At 38.5% G+C, this 18,519-nt stretch overlaps 4 protein-coding genes and 1 long non-coding RNA gene across 9 annotated transcripts; 4 read left to right on the top strand and 1 right to left on the bottom strand.

Annotated features, from left to right (window-relative positions):
• The first annotated feature begins 286 nt into the window (after positions 1-286).
• LOC27209054 lies at positions 287-12,393 on the top strand. 4 transcript variants are annotated; one of them, XM_044922860.1, is made up of 4 exons: positions 681-790; positions 11,257-11,388; positions 11,442-11,998; positions 12,052-12,393. In XM_044922860.1, the coding sequence occupies exons 2-4, from the start codon at positions 11,262-11,264 to the stop codon at positions 12,100-12,102; spliced, it is 735 nt and encodes a 244-aa protein (XP_044778795.1). In that variant the 5' UTR covers positions 681-790; positions 11,257-11,261; the 3' UTR covers positions 12,103-12,393. The 4 variants fall into 4 exon arrangements, with proteins under 4 accessions (XP_016032394.1, XP_016032395.1, XP_016032393.1 ...); XM_016184567.3 differs by lacking the exons at positions 11,257-11,388; positions 11,442-11,998; positions 12,052-12,393 and adding exons at positions 287-592; positions 4,041-4,464; XM_016184568.3 differs by lacking the exons at positions 11,257-11,388; positions 11,442-11,998; positions 12,052-12,393 and adding exons at positions 288-592; positions 3,954-4,090.
• Positions 4,196-8,400, bottom strand: LOC120284766. Its single transcript, XR_005544001.2, has 3 exons — positions 8,147-8,400; positions 7,907-8,024; positions 4,196-4,297 (listed from the first exon to the last, which is right to left on the bottom strand). It is a non-coding gene; the product is annotated as an uncharacterized LOC120284766 (long non-coding RNA).
• A 99-nt stretch (positions 12,394-12,492) lies between the features above and the next one.
• On the top strand, positions 12,493-13,928 carry LOC27208359. Of its 2 annotated transcripts, none has more exons than XM_016183950.3 (3): positions 12,493-13,133; positions 13,202-13,767; positions 13,820-13,928. In XM_016183950.3, exons 1-3 carry the CDS (start codon positions 12,638-12,640, stop codon positions 13,871-13,873), a joined length of 1,116 nt encoding a protein of 371 aa, XP_016032391.1. In that variant the 5' UTR covers positions 12,493-12,637; the 3' UTR covers positions 13,874-13,928. The 2 variants fall into 2 exon arrangements, with proteins under 2 accessions (XP_016032391.1, XP_016032390.1); XM_016183949.3 differs by having other exon boundaries at positions 12,497-13,133; positions 13,214-13,767.
• Positions 13,929-14,261: 333 nt separating this feature from the next.
• On the top strand, positions 14,262-16,030 carry LOC27207702. Its single transcript, XM_016183384.3, has 3 exons — positions 14,262-14,824; positions 15,168-15,730; positions 15,795-16,030. Exons 1-3 carry the CDS (start codon positions 14,332-14,334, stop codon positions 15,849-15,851), a joined length of 1,113 nt encoding a protein of 370 aa, XP_016032389.1. The 5' UTR covers positions 14,262-14,331; the 3' UTR covers positions 15,852-16,030.
• Positions 16,031-16,213: 183 nt separating this feature from the next.
• On the top strand, positions 16,214-17,687 carry LOC27208790. Its single transcript, XM_016184345.3, has 3 exons — positions 16,214-16,751; positions 16,881-17,443; positions 17,498-17,687. The coding sequence occupies exons 1-3, from the start codon at positions 16,253-16,255 to the stop codon at positions 17,558-17,560; spliced, it is 1,125 nt and encodes a 374-aa protein (XP_016032388.1). The 5' UTR covers positions 16,214-16,252; the 3' UTR covers positions 17,561-17,687.
• The last annotated feature ends 832 nt before the right edge of the window (positions 17,688-18,519 follow it).

Raw genomic sequence — 18,519 nt, 5'->3', positions numbered from 1 at the left:
CTTATCAATGCTGAGTGTGTATAATTTGTTTTTTTTATCCAGGGACCTTTTTTTCTTGATGCTGATCATTTATGTATACATCATTAACATCGCAATAAATTAAAGCGTCTTCCAAATAAGAAGAAATTGTAATGTTTCAAAATAATTTAATTTTTTTAAGAAACGGAAAACTAATAATAGCAAACTAATAAATCTCCTGTTCTTACGATGTTAAAATAGGATACCCCATCTTAAATATAATCACTGTAGGCATCGATATCGATTACTTTTTATTAAATGTCAGAATAATAATGGAAATTAAAACCACTGGCTTGCTTTTAAATATAAATCAAAATTCTTAAGTTTATTTTAAATGTATCACCAGAAAGCAGAAGTGATTAAAAAATCACCGTGAAGTCAATTTAATGAAAATTGCGTAGTCTTTATAAAGATGTTGTTCATACTCCTGGTGGCCTGCTTTTACCTCGCCTTCGGATTTCTTATTGTATATTTCATATGCCTTCTTTTAGTAATATGCTTGTCTATTTTCTTTGACTTCGATCCGATAAACAGTTTATGCATTTCTTTCGGATAGAAAATAAACATGTTTGGGGTAAGTGGAATTGTTTTCGAATAAAGCAACATACTGTCTAAACTGAGCCAATTATCCCTTTCTAATCCTTGACTTTCTCCTGTTCCAGATGGCGAAAATCAGAGAAATCATAAGGCGCGGCAAGTCAAGTGCGTTTCGAGAAATATCATTAATTTCCCGTTTTGCCGGCAACAACCCCGAAAAGCTGCCAGACAGGAGGTAAGTTCCACGATAAACCCCCAACAAAAGTTGACAAAAACTTTTGTGCATTACCTTTGTCTACATTTTGGTCAGTTCGCTGGTGGGGAAATGTGGGGATTTCGGTGGTGTTTAAGGACCGTGGCCAAGACAACTGGCAATAGATTGTGTGTTTGTTGTGGGGTTGTTGCTAATATGAATATGTTTGTTGTTATTTTATTTAACGCTACAATGCACTCGACTGCGACCCCTTTTTACATTTCGAAGCAATGTCAAACTCTGTCTGTCTGGCAATTGGGCTGGATGTTGGCCAGGATAGTGGCTTCCCCCCTTTTTGCTCAATTTTTAATCAGCCTTTTGGCCCGTGGCTTCCTCGATTTGATTGAATGGAATAAAATATTCGAGCTTCACTCTCGCTCCACATTTTTCGCTCTTCCTGTTTGCTGATGTTCTAGAAAATTTAGAAAGTTCCATTGCGGCTGCATCCACCCCTAGAGCGCCACCCCCACCCCTGACCCCATCAGGACTCCACAGCCCACCACTCACTACCCACATTTCGCCCCCGTTCCCATCAAACCTTCTCCACTGCGTCACGTTCGCCGCATGCTGTCTGCCATTTTGGCTTTTCCTGCAGGAAGCTTGCATATTTCACGTTCGCCATGTTGTTTTTTCCTCGCTGTGTCAGTGTGTGTATGCAGTGCGTTGCTGCTTGTGTGTGTGTGTGTGTGCGGTGTCTGTGTGAGCTGGTGCCCCAACTCTTCACTTTTATCGATTGAATTGTGTCTCCGGCTGTGAAATGCAGGTCATTGATCTGTTCGTGCCAGCTAAAAACGACGAAATGCTTTTTCGGTTTTTTCGCTCTCTCTCCTTTATATCCCTTTCTCTTTTCCTCTCGTTCCTCTTCTGAAGAAGTGGGAGCTGGGCAGGACAGCAGCTGTGGACTGCAATTCATCGTCTGGTGTTTTTATTTTTGGAGTTTTTTGGATAGTCAGCATATGAACCGTGCTCTTAGTTTCCAGTAGGCAGCATCATAAATCAGATTTAACTTTGATAAATCAATTATGTGTCAGCGTATTTAGATGAATGTCATTATAGGTGAAAGAGAATATAAAACCCAAATGAATAATTATAATGCTTAATTTGAAATAAGGAAATTACTTAGAATGAACTTAATTATTTACTTTCTCATACATATATACAAATTCGTAAGCCATCTGTCAGCTCAAAAGTAGGCAGCACATAATTTTGAACTCCAGATGGCGCCACTAGTCTATAAAATTAGAGGACCTTAAATTTTGCTTTAGAGCTGGAAAAACCTTCCACAGAAGTTCCATAGCCGATCACATTTTGTTTTTCTACCATCACCAACATAACGACTGTGAAATATATTTTCCTATTCCAAGCTTTGGGGTAGTGGAGCATCAGCAAACTCTGTCTGGAGTTGTTCTCAGAGTACGAGGTCTGGGATTGGAGCTGAACTGCCAGCAGAAATATATCCAGCGAAGGGGCAAACTGTACCGTGGCAGTAGAAACACAGCGGACAGACAGTGGCAGAAAGGGAAATCTACTACGACTTATAGCACCAGGATATGTATTTTCGGCATCGGAGCTTCCGCCTCCGGTTTTTGGGGGTTAAATAAAAAGTACTTGTCCGTCTGGCGGTTCAATGACCATCCAGCCGACCGGCGACGATGCTATCTGGGCAAAGTATATTGCCATCGACCATCCAATGCTCCTTACCACATTTACTAATGGGGCTTGTTTTACCTATCGCTGGAAAAACAAAAATAAACAAAACGTAATGTGCAGAACGAGTTGCAAGGTCGACGAACGTTGAGTGCGGTTCCCAAGCCCAGTTCTAAGTCCCGAGTTCCCAGATTCCGGGCCCAGGTCTGTGCAGTTGACTTAATGCCCGGCTCTGTGAGCCAAACACGTTTTTCGCTAGCGCATAATTTGTGGGTAAGTTTTCAATCATCGAGCTTCAAGGGAATCGCATCGGTTTCCCTTCTTCTTTTGCTCCACCAATCATTTTGGAATGCAATGTCGACTTTCACATCAGACTAATGCCTTGGACATTGTTTGGTCACTCTCTCTGTGTCCCAGTACCTCACCAAATTTTTTGGTGGGGTAATCTTTCAGTTCAGGTCCATCAGGGACATGTATTCAATGGCGTTATCGACTTTTAATAGACTCAGAAATGGAAATAGTATATAATATAATATCATGATATTGAGTAATGAGTGAAATATAATACAACTGAATTTACTTATTTTATCGCCATTTTCATTCACTTTCTTGTTTCCAAATCTTATCCATAATTTGAAGGCAAGATAGCGCATCTCGGAAACTCCACGGTCATTGGAATTGCACAGCACTAAAGACTCTCAACCAAATGCAGAACGTTAAGCGCAGGCGTCGTCACTAGAGAAATGCAGAGATTTTGATATGTGGCAATTGAGAAAGAGTTACCGTAGAGTTCTCTCTGGCTGGGAATCTTCTCCCCTTAAACTCCCAAAGCCAGGGGCCTATCGCTCGGGCTAATGGCCTTTCGAGTCGCCAGCCGATGCTATAATCGTCGGAGTCGTGCCTCTAGCTTTTGTTGCATTCCACAGCGCCGAGGTGGTTTCTCTCCGCTCCTCCGATTCTCGGGTCTCGTGTTCACCAGCTCCCCGGTTCTACCATTCCCTAGTTCTCTGGTTCCCCTCCCACACTCTCACCCAGTTTCAGTTCAGGTCAGGTCTGCTGGCATTGACACTGACACTGCGCCTCGATGGCATTGGCCATGGCATTCTGGGTGCTTCTCGAAGCGGCTTCCTGCACCGTCACCTTGGAGCCCCTTCTCCGATACTCCCCACGTTGCTCTCCTGATCCGAACTGGTCTGGCATTCATCAACCTCGTTTTCAAGGAGGGGTGGCGGTACCTAGCACTCGGTGCACAGAGGGAGCCTAGGAAGTTGCTGTGGCCTGGGAATATTGCTTTTATATTCAAATATTTATATTCATAGTATTTAAACTTATTTTAAAAATAATAATAATTTAATATAAAATATAATGAAAAATATCTTGAATCATTAAAATCTTCAAATGTTTGTTTTAATAATTTTTAAGCTCTATTATTGTTAGTATTGTTAGAATACTCCATTAAAATGGATTTTTAAACGTTATTCGTTTAAATTTCATATAGGTCCAAAGAACGCATAAACTGACTGCCAACTTGAAAATCCATATTTGATTACGTTATGCATTGACAGGCTTCTATTGTGTAACCAAGACCTATTCGTGGCCTTTCTGTTTGCAGACCAAAACCATCAGAATGCCCAGCTCCATGATGTCCGTGATGATGATTACGCTGCACTCGCTGAGCCTGAGCTGGATTTTTAATTGGCCTAGTCCATTGAGTGCTCCATTTGCCGGTTTCCCATCTGTGTACTCATCAGATATCTGCTGGCCAAGGTGCCAGTGGGGTGAATTGCAGGACAGATGCCCAACGATAATGGACAGCTGAGATTTGCACTCGGATAGCAGTAACTGTGAAAACAAGTTTGAATTGCAAATGAGTGAATTGCGAATGAACTGGGAATTTTCCAATTGCTATTTGAAGAACTAAATGGGCTTTACGCAGAAAAGGCAATATAGATATCTGGGCGACGAAACCAGAATCGATGAATTCACATTGGAAAGAAAATTAAGCTTTTATATCTCTATTGAAAGTAAATTTAAATAAAATGTTTTAAATTTAAGTCAGTTGTGTAGTTTGAGTGAAAAGTACTGAAACATCTTTAGGTCATAGAATATATTATATTAATAAATCACTCAGCATAATTGAAGTCAGACATCCATATGTTATCTTTGTGGCTTTTGAGGGTATTTGTTTATATGCATGTTGTATAACATTCTGTATAAACTGTCAATGGCATGGTTTATAATCTTCTCCAGCTCCAAAAGGCTACTTAAACAATACTCTTTTATCATGTACACGGTCCTTAATTTGTCACCGAGTAATCCCATCTCCAGGATTTCAGTTCAGCGCTTTTCCCCAACTAAACCATGTGACAGTTTAACTACTCATCAGTTGCAATCAAAAGAAAAAGGGACATCATAATTAAAATGAAAATCAACGAAAAGCGAAAACTTTTTGTCATACATATTCTGTACTTTCCTATATATGCGGAGATACATATATAAACAAGCGCACACGGACAAATTGTAGTCCTCACAGACAGAACAATAACAGACTAACCTATTGTAAAGTGGGGGAAATATAAAGCTCAACGGCAAATATGTATGCTTACATAAATATACATATGTATGTGTACATCCCTTTTGGCCATGTGTCTGTGTGTTTATGCACTTGTATGCACTTGCGACAAATTTTCCAAAATGGCGTCGACAATGACTAACCGTCCGACGTGAACTCCCTCCCTCCTTCCCCATTTTTCCACCCACAACGAAATGTGTAGGGGTGTTCTTTTTGTCTGCCTGCGAAACTCCAGAACTCCAGGTCAATGATACCAAAAGTTAAACACCCAGCCAGCCCACGAAGTCCGTGCCAAGCCCCCCTGCCTTCCCCCAGTCTGCGTCGCACTTGAGCAATTTTCACAAAAAAAGCAAAAAAAAAAAGCGAAAAAAAAAATGAAAATAAACATAACAAACTGCAGAAAAAAAGAGGCAAGACTCGATTGAAAGAAGAGAAGGAAAACAAAAAGCGACGGGCCGCACCCTGGGGCCAAAGGAGTGGGAAAAATGGAGCGGGCGGGTGGAGTGCATTCGACGTCAGTGTCAAGTTTACGCTAGGTTCACCACCCTCAGCCCCCAGACCCCGATCCTCCCATCAGCCCACGAGTCGCCTTTTTCCACACACAACTCCATTTTCAATGGCAGCACAAAAGCACTTTTATCTTTGTACGTTTAATTTGTGCAGTGGAAAGCGAGCAGGAAAAGCGGCAGATCGGATTGTGAGGCTAGTGGGTGCACTGTGAAAATATGCTAGTTAGTTCGAGAGCTTAAAAAATGAATTACTCTCTCCCTTATTCATTTATTTATCATTATTATAATTTATATGTTTGCTTCATGTTTAAATAATGTAACAACATAATTTTATGTAGGTTCACACATTTAAACTTTGTATTTAAGCTTTCAGATTAATATTAGAAAATATATATTTCGATCGATAATTTAAGTTTTGCTCTCTTTAATGAATTGAAAATTTGCTCTTTAATACATTTGTCTGTAGATCTTGGGATCCATATATAACCTAAACATGTAATCTTATACTATGTTCATATATATTTAAAACTAATAACGTTTTTTTATGTGCTTTTTGGGGCTGGGGGGTGCATAAGCGAACGCGTCACCTAGCGGCTAGAGCACGAAGCTGCCGCCACCACCGCCCCCTTTTCTAACCAGCAAAACAATCCGCAACCATCTGCACTCATGCATCATTCGTTGTGCCTTCCTCTCTCTATCGCTCTCTGTATCTGCAGCTGCTTTTCCTGTCTGTGTGAGCACACATATACACATATATCCATATGTGTATAAGTGTGTGTGCATGGAGCAGCGACAGCAACAACAACCACGACAACTTGAACAACGCGGTGAAGGTCATTGCTACCAAAATTGTGTCTCCCTTTTGTCCTACTCTACTCTCGACTCGATTCGCTTCGTCTCACACGCACACTCGCACAGAAGCGCACTCACACTGAGGCACACGCTCACACAGACAGGAAAAGCCCAGTATCTGTGTGTGCTATCCATCCATCCTAGTGGTATACTCCACATCCCGAAAACATACTACATAAAACTCGAACGGGGAGTTGGGAGCTCGGTTCTGGAAATTGAGACAGCAATGGAAATGGGAAAAAGAGAGAGAAAGGGATCTGGAGAACTGCAGTGCTTGTTTGGGGGGTTTTTCTTTTTTGTTTGGCTTTTTTGTTTTCTATGTGCACGCTTTTCGCCAGTCTTCCCCTTTCGTCAGCTTTTTGATAAGGCATGGGTAAAGAAGTTGCCAGATGTTGAAAATCCGATGATCTTTATAGGACGAAAAGTAAGTTTTTTTAATATACAGATTTAAAAAAATTTACCTATATCTCCGATAAGATAACTTAATAATGAAAATGTACACTCTTTTGTAAATTGAAGATTAAACTAAAACTAACCAAAGGAATTCCTTATCCGATCTAATCCTATCTAATACAAAAAACGTAGCATACTTTGCAACAATTCGATCACCACAACTATTTGCTAACTTAAGATCTGGATTTTATTTTTAATGTTATAATATATTCTTTGGAAATATAGTGGTTTTGTGCTAGAATTGAAAAAGTGTGGCAGCGCTGTAACGACACTTGGCTTACGATTACAAAATCGCAACAGTGCCTCCAACTCCGCAACTGAAAACTTGTTCGTTCCAACTTCTCCAATACCTACGAGTATGTCCTCCCTTTCGCACAGACATTCGTCTCGCTCTGGCCGCAAACTGTGTCTGTGTCACTCAACCCACTAAACTAGCGCACAATGCGAATTGCGAAATGCGACGATGACGCTAGGCAACGACCGACGTTATTCCGTTCCCCCAGTTCTTTGTATACACTTATAAAAAGTGTTTCAGTTTGGCCGATCTGTATATTTTATATTTATGCTAGATAGGATATAATTATATCTATACAAAAACATAATTTTACGAATTTATGAGTCCTTAAAAAGGTTTTAAATTAAATCAAATAAAATTAATTTATAAAAGAACGTTGCCCAATGCTTGCATTGACAATATACAAGTAGGCCAACCTATCTGTCTTCAATAAACACTTAAAAAACTAAGATTTTATACATTTCAATTGTTTTTAGGGTATTCCGAGTATCGGTCTGCATGGTGCCAATGTTGTGTTCTCTTTCGCCCGCCATGGCAGACAGTGCACTGCTATTTCGCCGTCTCTCTCTCTCTCTCAACTCTCTGTCTCTGTTGGACATTGTGCTCCATTCACGTGCTGCACGCTTTTCGCGTGTGTGCCTTCCAACGCCTGCGATCCCCCATCGCCCTACGCCCATCGCTCTTTCTGTTTCTCTCTTGGCTCTCAACGGAAGTTGGAGTGCGCAACTGTGTGTGTGAGTGCTGGGTTCAATGTCTGGTGGTTGACCTACCCATACCACTAGGTTTTCCCAGGAGTCTCGCTTCTCGGCTCCTGCTGTACTCCGCTCCTGCTTCCTTCTCGGTCCTTTTCGCGCTTTTGACTCATTCGAATGGCTTGTTCTGCCCCAGCTTGGGTATTAGAAAGTGCCGCACCCAGAAACAAAAAGAAAAACAAATAAAATAAAAAACTGCAACTCGCACTCCCGTCTCTTCTGTGTGACAAGTGAAAACTAGAAAATTCTGCTGCTCACCACTCACTAAAGTAAAAGTTGTCTTATCAATGCGCCGGGGCTTTTAGCAGTGGGTGGTGCCTCGGTGACGACAGCTCATTTGGCGTCATTGCGTCGAGACAAGGGCCTCATAAAGATGTTAACCAGAGATTGCATAGTTTAATACTGATTTCCAAGCTGGTCTGGCATCAACTACTTGGGAATTGACCCAGGACATGGTTAATATCGTCGAAAACAAGCTCAGCCAATTTTAACCCTTACTACTTAGTTTTACTTATGATCTCAAAAACGGAGCTGCGTTACTGAAAGCTACACACTTATATTGCATTTCCGAATTTTAATTCAAGGCAGCAAGAAAGCAGTTTACAAGCCAAGATGTATTTTAAAAAAATCGCATTTTTATTTAAGTTTACCAATACTATTTTCTTACCACTCATATTTACAAAATATATCTATTTTTTGAATAAGTTGTATTAAGGAATTGCACAATAAATTTTCAGCATTCATTTAGGTTTAGTTGGTGGAAAACTTCTAGTTAGTCTTCCTATGCCATTAACTGGTTTTCCACTTGCCGCAGATTCAAGGCTAACTCCGTTGGGTCATTGCCATTGCGAGTTTTTCCCCAGTGCTGGAAAAACTAGTTGCATTCACCTGGGCTCGCAATATTTGTTAGACAGATTATCCAAGAACCTGCTGGGCGAGTTTTCTTCAACCCGACTTCGTCACAGGGAAAGTTCTGGAGGGAGAGTGTGCGCTAATACCGGAGAAATGGAGAAAGTTGCAAGTGGCAAAAGACACTTCAGTCAGCCCATTGTGCAACTTCTCGCACTTCCACTCCATTTCCACAGTGGAAAGTAGGTGAGGTGAGTCACAGTTGCCAGTGGCAAATATGCATACAACATCCCCTATTACTTACTGCAATTCCTAAAATAATAAAGGTGGGTGGTTTGGTTGGCTTCGCTCTCGAATGAAAAATTATCATGCAGAACCAGTCTGCGGAACTTCCCATTGGCAAGTGCTGCACTCTTTGTTTTGTTCACAATTCATTTGGAGAATATTGTTCAAAGGATCTTCTCTTCAATAAAAATAAACTTTAGAATGTTTAAGCTAATTTTAGTCACCAGTCTGTTGGATTATTAAGAATTGTTTATCATTTTAGATTGAATATATGTAGGTGTTTTATTTATTTTACGTATTTAACATTTATCTTATTAATACAATTTTAAAAAACATTTATTTTTTACATATAATTCAATAAATATGTTTTAATCATACAACGGTATTTAAAAATGCTTAGTTTACTTACAGCTAAAAAAAAAAAGTAAATACTATCCCCAGTAAAAGCTTGCAACCCTTTTTCTCATGAATTTTTACGCCGTTCCCTCATTCTTTGGATGGTTTATTGACCTCCATGCTGCACTGCATTGCGTCAGCGGCTCATCTGGTAGCCTCTTATCACGCAACTGGCATCAAAAGTGTCAGCCATAGCCCTACACTGCTAAAAAAAGAAAACAATAATAAAAAAAAATGCGAAATCGATTATTTTAAGAATAACCACTTTAATAAATAAAACAAGGAAAAATGCTATAGTCAAGTTCTCCGACTATCAGATACCCGTTACTCAGCTAAAGTGAATGTTAACGCAAAATTTCATCATTGTTCTGGCATATCGATATTGCGGAATAAAATGAGATATTTTTGCTGATCAAGAATATATATACTCTATATAGTCCGAGACGCTTCCCTCTGCTGTTACAAACTTTTAACCAAATTTAGTTTACTCTTTTACTCTACAAGTAACTGCTATAATAATAAGTATAATAAAAACTGCTTTACTTTTTCAGTGCGCCCCTTGTTAACTTGCTTGACTGTTGCAACATTACATGTTATCGAAAGTTTTGGGTGAAGAAGGAGGGTTGAGAGTAGGGTTGTCACCAAGGGTTGGTGCATTACGACAGTATAATTACTGTAATCTATACCGATTTGCCGAATAAGCTTGCTGTTTTTGCCCAAGCAAGTGCACATGAGGTGCAGGCAGCTTTGAGGGTAACCGCAGTGGGACTTGCCTTTAAATGAGAATTTAAGTGGAGACATTAAATTGTTATATCAAACTGACCTCAACATGTAGATATATATAAATACGTGCCACTATAGTTACTATATTACTACTATATTTCTATTAGTATTGTATATTTGCTGTTAGTAATAACGAATTGGTGGTGATCGGATCAAAATTTCGACTTTGAATAATTAAGAAGTCATAAAATTAATTTACAATAAATCATTATTAAAGATAATTTGTGGATTAAATTAATAACTTCAGTTATTGATCTATTATATATTTTATTTCTAGAGACAATATTGCAATTGGAGCCCATAATGAAGCAGTGAACCCAGAGTGGGACAATCTCTTGTATATTTACTCTCATGCTCAATAGCGTTGTATTTCAAGAAAAAAGTTTTGTTTGCATCAGCTTGCACTGCACTCTCCTCACTCTCCTCAAAGTGCATGAAAAAATAGCGGTATAATGTAGTGCATATTTATACAAACATTAGCTTTAACAATAAATAAGATATGATAAGTGCAACATCATTATCATAATTAATCCTTTTAGGACAAGCTATTGTTTTGCACGTGAAAAGACTGCAAAAGATTCTCTCTTCTCTCTTTTTCTCTCTTCGATTTTACAGTTCCACTCTGCTCTTTTCTCAGAGAGCTGTGACACAGTTCTCAGTTCGCTTTTCGCTCTGATGCCAGAAGCTCGTAATGGATTTCCAACGGAGAATATACGATGTGCCATTCGAAATCCTCGATCTGATATTTGAAAAACTTGATAGTTTACAATATAAAGTTAACTTAGCTCTGGCGCACGAAAAGCTTGCAAAAGCTTTCTCCTTTCACAGCCGCAACAAATTCAGGAAACTTACGCTCGACGGACGGCTAACACTTGATTCCTGGAACTTTTTAATACGGGAATGTGGCCCCACGATTGAAGAATTTGTCTACGGTGTATGTGGTAGAAATGGGAAGAGTCTTTCACTCAAGGTGGTTGAGAAACATTGTCCCAATTTAAAATCGGTATCCGTTCAGTACTATTTATCTGATCGGGAAAACATTCCGTCTTTCTTAGAAAATATGAAAAGCTCTCTGACATCGGTTAAAATAAACCAACAAAGTTACTTTCCGGCTACCATCCTGATCGCGGTGAGTGAAATAACGCAACTAAAGGAATTTTCCTTCAAGGGATACGTAGACGAAAATGGTGAGCTTCATGAAATTATTAATGTTTATCTCTAACTAGGGTCTTGTTCTCAGTTCGCCACTTAGATAAGTTGGTTGCCCTGGAGAAGTTAAGCATCACAGATATTGAAACTTTCAGTACGCCTCCTGTGGACTTACTACCAATTTGTGCATCACTGAAGAAGCTGCGCAATTTAACTGTGGTTAAGGTTAAAATATTGCCTTATGATGAGCCTTATTCCACACTTTGGTCCAGCTTGGAATTCTTGCACTTGGAGTATTGCGAATTCTCCATCGAATTGCCAGACTGCCCAAACCTCAAATATTTGGATATGCATTACCCAAAATGTGCCATCGAAGGCTATGTTTTAAAATTTATTCTTAAGAATGGAAAAAATCTGACAGAACTGCGCGAAAGATCCGTTCCGCCAATCAATGGCAATGGTTTTCTCGACCTGCTTCGCGGCTGCCCGGAATTGCGGCGTCTACACACTACAATGGAATTCATAAAACTCCACGCTGGGTATGTGTGTTCTATGTTGGAAATTTTAAAGGAAAATGGAGTTACGCCGGAGAACCCATTAGAACTAATTATATGTAGGCGGATAAAATGGAAGTGGTTTCGACGACTAGTAAGTGCAAGAAAGCAATAAGTTATGAGGTTTAAACCAATGAATATTTGCAGCACCGTCGGTCTCCCAATGCTGAGTTAATTGATTTGTACGAGGGTACTTGATAGTTTAAAAAATAAAACAAAACATAATTATCACTCGGTTGTTTTTTTTATTATACATAACTTTCATCGAGCTACAATCAAAAGCTTTTCTTCCACGAAAATGCATTTCTCTTGAGAAAAAAAACTTGTTTTAGACCTGACATTAAATAATATTTTATATAATTCGTTTAACCGTGCTGGCCTAGCTCTGGTTAAGGATATAATGGTGGTGGAACATCAGCACAGCACAACCCTGAAGTTTCTTTTTGGAATTTGCGTGCGTTACAACACTGACATAGGAAAAAGTATATATATGTATATAAATGTATTTAATATTGTAGAAAGGACATTAGTGTGAATAAATGCAAAGTGGATATCCCATAATTTGTACGTATTTATGTATAAGTAGTAACAGTAATGTCAGTGAACTCTAATCAGAAAGTACAAAAGCTTTTCTTGTGCTTGTCTCTTCGTTCGCGAATGCATCTCTCTCTTTAGTAAATTCAGTTTGCCAAATGCCTCAGTTCGCATTTCGCTCTCGACGAAAAAGCTTGTGATGGATAACCCGCGGAGCATAACCGATTTGCCGATCGAAGTCCTCGATCTGATATTTAAGCATCTTATTTATATGAATTACAAAGTGGAGCTGGCTAAGGTCCACAAAAAGCTCACAGAAGCTTTTGCCTATCACAGCAAAAATGAATTTAGGACGCTTAAGGTAACAAGGTGGTTTTCAGATGAATCATTTTTGTTGATAATACGAGAATGTGGGCACACAACTGAGGAATTAGTTTTCGATAGAAGTTGTGCCTTCTGGAACGATATTCTAATCGAAGCGGTTACCAAATACTGTACCAATCTGAAATCGTTTAAAGCAGTTTTATATAGAACGGACAGTGACCAAATATTTTCCTTTTTGGAAAAAATAAAGAAAATATTATTATCAGTTTCATTGGAACAACGTGAGCGATTTCCATTAGAAATATTAAAAGTTGTTGGTGAAATGACGCAATTAAAGGAACTTTCAGTAAAAGGATACATTGACGAGAACGGTAAGCATTGGAAAAGAAACCATTTCATGTTTTTTCTTGTAATCTAGTTCGTGTTTGATTTCTAAAAGCGTTTCATTCAGTTTACGAAATTCAGAAATTGGTCGCCCTGGAGAAGCTGAACATCGAACACCATTATTATCTAGACAAGCCTGATGTCAACATACTGAGAATCTGTTCGTCACTAAACAAACTGCGAGAATTGACTATAAATAATGTTCATATAATGTCATGTGAAGAGCCCTATTCAAAAATATGGGCCGAACTGGAGTCCTTAAAGCTTATTATATGCGCATTAACACCCGGAATACCAGACTGTCCTAATCTAAAAGTTTTGGATATTCATTACCTCCGAAAATCCGAAGGCTACATTTTAAAATTTATTCTTAAAAATGGAAGAAATCTGACAACTTTATATGAAAGATGCCATCCACCGATCGACGCCAACGGTTTTCTCCAACTGCTTCGAGGCTGCCCCAATTTACGATATCTTTACACTCCTCTGGAATATATTAAACTCTATGCGGCCTATGTGTCTACTATTGTGGACATTTTGAGGGAAAATGAAGTGACGCGGGAGAACCCATTTAAACTGGTTGTGTGTAGACGAATTAAGTGGAAATGGTTTCGAAGATTGGTAAGTGCACTAAGTTATGATGTCTTAAATGTTGGCTCATTTTAACCTTTAGCTCCGTCGGACACCAAATGCTGAATTGATAAGCCTTTATTTAGCTGAAGAATAAGGAAAAAATAATATTACAATAATAATAAAATCCAGTAGTGATTTTAATTTATATATAAAAAATATGTTATGATATTATAAATATACATATATATGTATAAATATCAAATCTAAAGATTATAAATTATAAATTAATCTAAGTTGTTTGTAAAATAGTGTTTGGGTAAGAAAACACATATTAAATTAAATAAAAAAATAATAAAACTTCTTATTTAGTTTTCTTTATATTTGCATATTCATATTTTTGTGAATTCTACAGAAATGAAAATTTTTTTTTATATCGGTGAAAAAGTTGAAATGCTTAAAGTCGGTAGATACAACCTTCCAAATGTATCACAGCTTGCGGGAATTTACGGTTAGTTCTCCTCTCTCAATTGGAGGTCGCTGAAATTCCCATCCCTATCAGTTTTGCATTAGTCTTGCGTTTGGCCTTCGCTCTCGAGGGTATGGGTACCTGCAATGAGCAATCAACGGACTATAACCGATTTACCACTCGAAGTGCTCGATATCATATTTAGTAACTTACGAAACCTAAGGGACAAACTTCGACTGGCGCAGGTTGATGATTATCTAGGAAAAGCGTTTTCGTACCACAGCCGCAATGATTTCAAAAAGTTCTCACCAAAAATACATTTTCCCGTTCGACTTTATCGAGTTCTGCTGGCGAACTGTGGCCCTTCCATTGTGGAATTTACCTGTGGCTCGGACACCTGGAGCGATGTGTTGGCCAAATCGATTGCGAAGTACTGTCCCAACCTGGAGACGGTGAACATCAGTGCTTCATTAAGAAATAGTCACAGTCTTCAGTTTTTTCTGTTGAACTTGGCGAATTCTTTAATATCGGTCGAACTGAAGCTCAACGATAGTTGCCAATCGCCGAGGATACTTAATGCCGTGGCCGAGCTGAAGCACTTGAAAAAATTCTTGTATGAGGGATACATTGATCGGGGAGGTAAGTCATTTAAGAAAATAAATCGAATTTCCAATAGTGTTATATTCTCATTTCATTCCGGCGTCAACGGGTTAAAAGAGTATCGAAGTAAATATAATACGAAAAGCGGCTGTTTATATTCAGACTCGGCCGATATCAAACGGTACATTTTTTTCCGTTTGACGATTATCAGATTTCTGTCTGTCTTCCTTTTGTTTTGACTCCCGTTCGGATAATATAACATTGCAAATTATAATGTTTTCTTTCGTTTTCAAACTTATTTACTTAGTACTTGCATATGTTTACCTCTCTCGTATTGGGTATGAAATAGTAAACTTGTTATTTTGTTGTCCACACTTTTCAGTTAATCAGCTGTGCAAACTGGTTGACTTGGAGGAGCTGCAACTCATCTATCAAGGTAGAGGATACAGATGCAGATCAGTTAATCTGCTTCAAATTTGCGGAAATATGACAAATCTCCGGCGTTTGACTGTGAGCAATATATCTATATCTCAACCAGAAAGCTTCCATCCCATGATATGGCCAAATTTAAAGGATTTGAAAATGCAGAATTGCGAAATCTCCACAGTGATACCCGATTGTCCCAAGCTGAAAAGCTTATATATCAAATTCTGCAAATGTAGAATCAAAGGATACGTATGCAGTTTTATTTTGAAAAACGGCAATAATATCGAGGAAATCGATGAAAGCTGTGAACCGGCACCATTTGATGGGCAGACTTTCCTTCAAGTTATTCGCAGCTGTCCAAAATTGCGAGTGTTGTCCACTCAAATGGGGGGTATCAAGATCTACCAAGCTTTTGTTACATCCGTAGTGGATATTCTCAAGGAGACCGCATCAACGCGGAAAGAACCATTCGAACTTATATTGTACTGCCGGGACAAGCTTAGATGGTTTCGACGATTTGTGAGTGGAATCTAACATATGTTTACTTCACATACACTTTTCGTTGTTAATTTTCGTCTTTCAGTTACAACGGACTTCTAATCCTGAAGTGATTCATACGCTTTACCTGTACAAGTTTTAAGGACTGGCCAATTGTATATCAGAAAACCGAAATCAATTAATTATAAATCATTTTTAATTTTTATTTAACCTGTATAGAACGATTTTACAATTTGTAAAACTTAGAAAATAGTTGCTTTTTATTTTTAAAATTGTATCGAATTAGACTTGAATAATAACAATTGCAAATATCTTATATAACTAAAAAATGTATAAATTTATTTAAAATACATTAAACTTACAATATTTATAAATAATTGCACAACTTTAAGATGTAATGTCACTTAAGAGAGTGGAATGCGTTCTCGGATTCGGTTTCTCTCACTTAACTTTTCTCTCTCCCTCTCAATTGGATTTTTAGCTAGCCGATGCTCTTGCTGCAGTTTTCAGTTCGCATTTCGCTCTCGGGCGAAAAGCTTTGCGATGGAGAACGAGCGGAGTATAACCGATTTGCCGATCGAAGTCCTCGATCTCATATTCGAGGAACTGCAGAGTATTGTAGACAAACTGCAACTGGCACAGGTGCATGAAAAGCTGGGAAAAGCGTTTGCCTACCACAGTCGAAGTGCCTTTAAGAAGCTCACACCCTTCTTTGGAGTAACTCAAGAATTGTGGGTGGTTCTTGTGAGCCTATGTGGATCGACAGTTGAGGAATTTTCCAGCAGACAAATTTGGAACACCCCATGGAGTGATATACTGGTTGAGACGATTGAGCAGCATTGTCCCAATTTGAAGTCGGTGAGAATTGATGTGTACGATAGCAATTGTGACAGCGTGCGGTCTCTTTTGTTGAAAATGAGTAAACTATTGGTATCAGTTGAACTTACTATATATACAAGAAATTCGAAAACGATTTTCGATTCGCTCGCAGAAATGACAAATGTGACACAATTAGCATTGAGGGGTAATATTACCGAAGATGGTAAGTTAAATATATGTGTGATAGCCCAATTTAAATACAAAAATATTATCAATATTTCAATACTTTTTCTTATACACATTTATACCTTATTAAATTTTTGAATAACCAATACATTCGCGTTTTATTTAGTCTGCCAGATTCAAAACTTAACTGCTTTGGAGGACCTAGTGATCGAATATAATAAATGCTTCAATCCTTATACACCTTTAAATCTTCTCGAGATTTGTACACCACTTACGAATCTCCGCTCCTTGACAGTACGCAACATAACTATATTGCCCTCAGAACAGCCGCATTCTTTGATTTGGCCGGAGCTGGAGGATCTAAAAATTAACAACTGCGAAATTTTTACGGAATTGCCCGATTGTCCGAAGCTAAAAACTTTAGACATGATAAACTGCAACTGTCACATTGAAGGCCTTCTGTTTGGGTTTATTCTGCAAAATGGAGTGAATATTGAAAAGATGAATGAAAATTGCAACCCGCCTCCATTCGATGGTGACAACTTTCTTCAAGTTCTTCGATCATGTCCAAAGTTACGTGCATTCTATACACCAATGAAGGCTATTAAAATTTACCAAGCTTTTGTGTCGTCCATTGTTGAAGTTCTCAAGGAAAAGGGCGTCAGGAAGGAGGAACCATTTCAACTAATTATTTACGCTCGTGCAAAGTCAAAATGGATTCGCCGATTAGTAAGTGGAAATAAATAAGAAATAGTGGGAAGCATTATTTATTTTCTTTTTTAGATTCCACGGACCTCAAATCCCGAGTTGATAGATTTATATTATTTGTATGATTTTGCATTTTAAATATCAACTCGGACTCCATGGCCATATGTAATATGTTACTAATAGATTGGCCTAAAATGATTAACATTAAGCTGAAGATAATGTTACAATATTACGAAAATATATATTTATTTTCAAAAAATGCAAATTTGATGTTGTTTTTTATAATTTTGGATAAGTATATCAATGTGAGTATATATTCGACGCTTTAAATATATAAAACATTCAATAAGAGATATCACCAAATATTTAAAGCAAAGCATGCACATGGAACAATTTAAACAATATGACTAATGCCCGACCAAATCCAAGCCCTACTTGAACTTTGAACTTGCGCCTCTGAACTTGCACGCCATGCCCATCCATTTCAATCTTGTCCTTTCCATCCAGGAGTGCGTGTCAGGTGCAATGGACACGGTTCCCGAGGAAGTTCAACAACATTCCGTAGCTTACTCATCAGGTGGTTGGGCGCTGGGAGCCTAAAGTGGGAGTTTTTGGAACAATGATTCACCTTCGTTGGCTGCAGGTTGGAATAATACAATGGGATAAGCAGCAATAGGAGCATTTTGTTTCGAACAGGTGAACAATCTAAACTTGTTATCCGCAAGCATGATATCCTTTATTTATGTATACTTTCAAAAGGTGGAAGATTGTACATATATTAATAAATTAAGTTATATTTGTCCTGATTTTATGTTACAAAGTGAATAAAATTAAACAAAAATTCTTAGATTATCGATTAGCATCGTTGTAGGGATTTTTGTGCAGATACAATGCCGAAAATTCCCATATTTTCAACAACAGGAGAAGGGGATAAACTTTTGCTAAACCCAAATATTGCCACTGAGTCACCGACCCGACACGCCTGCTCCTCTGCCATAAATAAGGAGAAATACACCCTCCGGACTCCGGAGCTCCTTGTCTCCAGCTCTGCGGGTCCCCATGAAAATTAGTCTCAATGAACCCTCTGGAGGCGAGTG

Source organism: Drosophila simulans, chromosome 3L (assembly GCF_016746395.2).
Source record: "Drosophila simulans strain w501 chromosome 3L, Prin_Dsim_3.1, whole genome shotgun sequence".
In the NCBI taxonomy this organism is placed as follows: domain Eukaryota; kingdom Metazoa; phylum Arthropoda; class Insecta; order Diptera; family Drosophilidae; genus Drosophila; species Drosophila simulans.
This window is presented reverse-complemented; position numbering and strand designations above follow the sequence as displayed.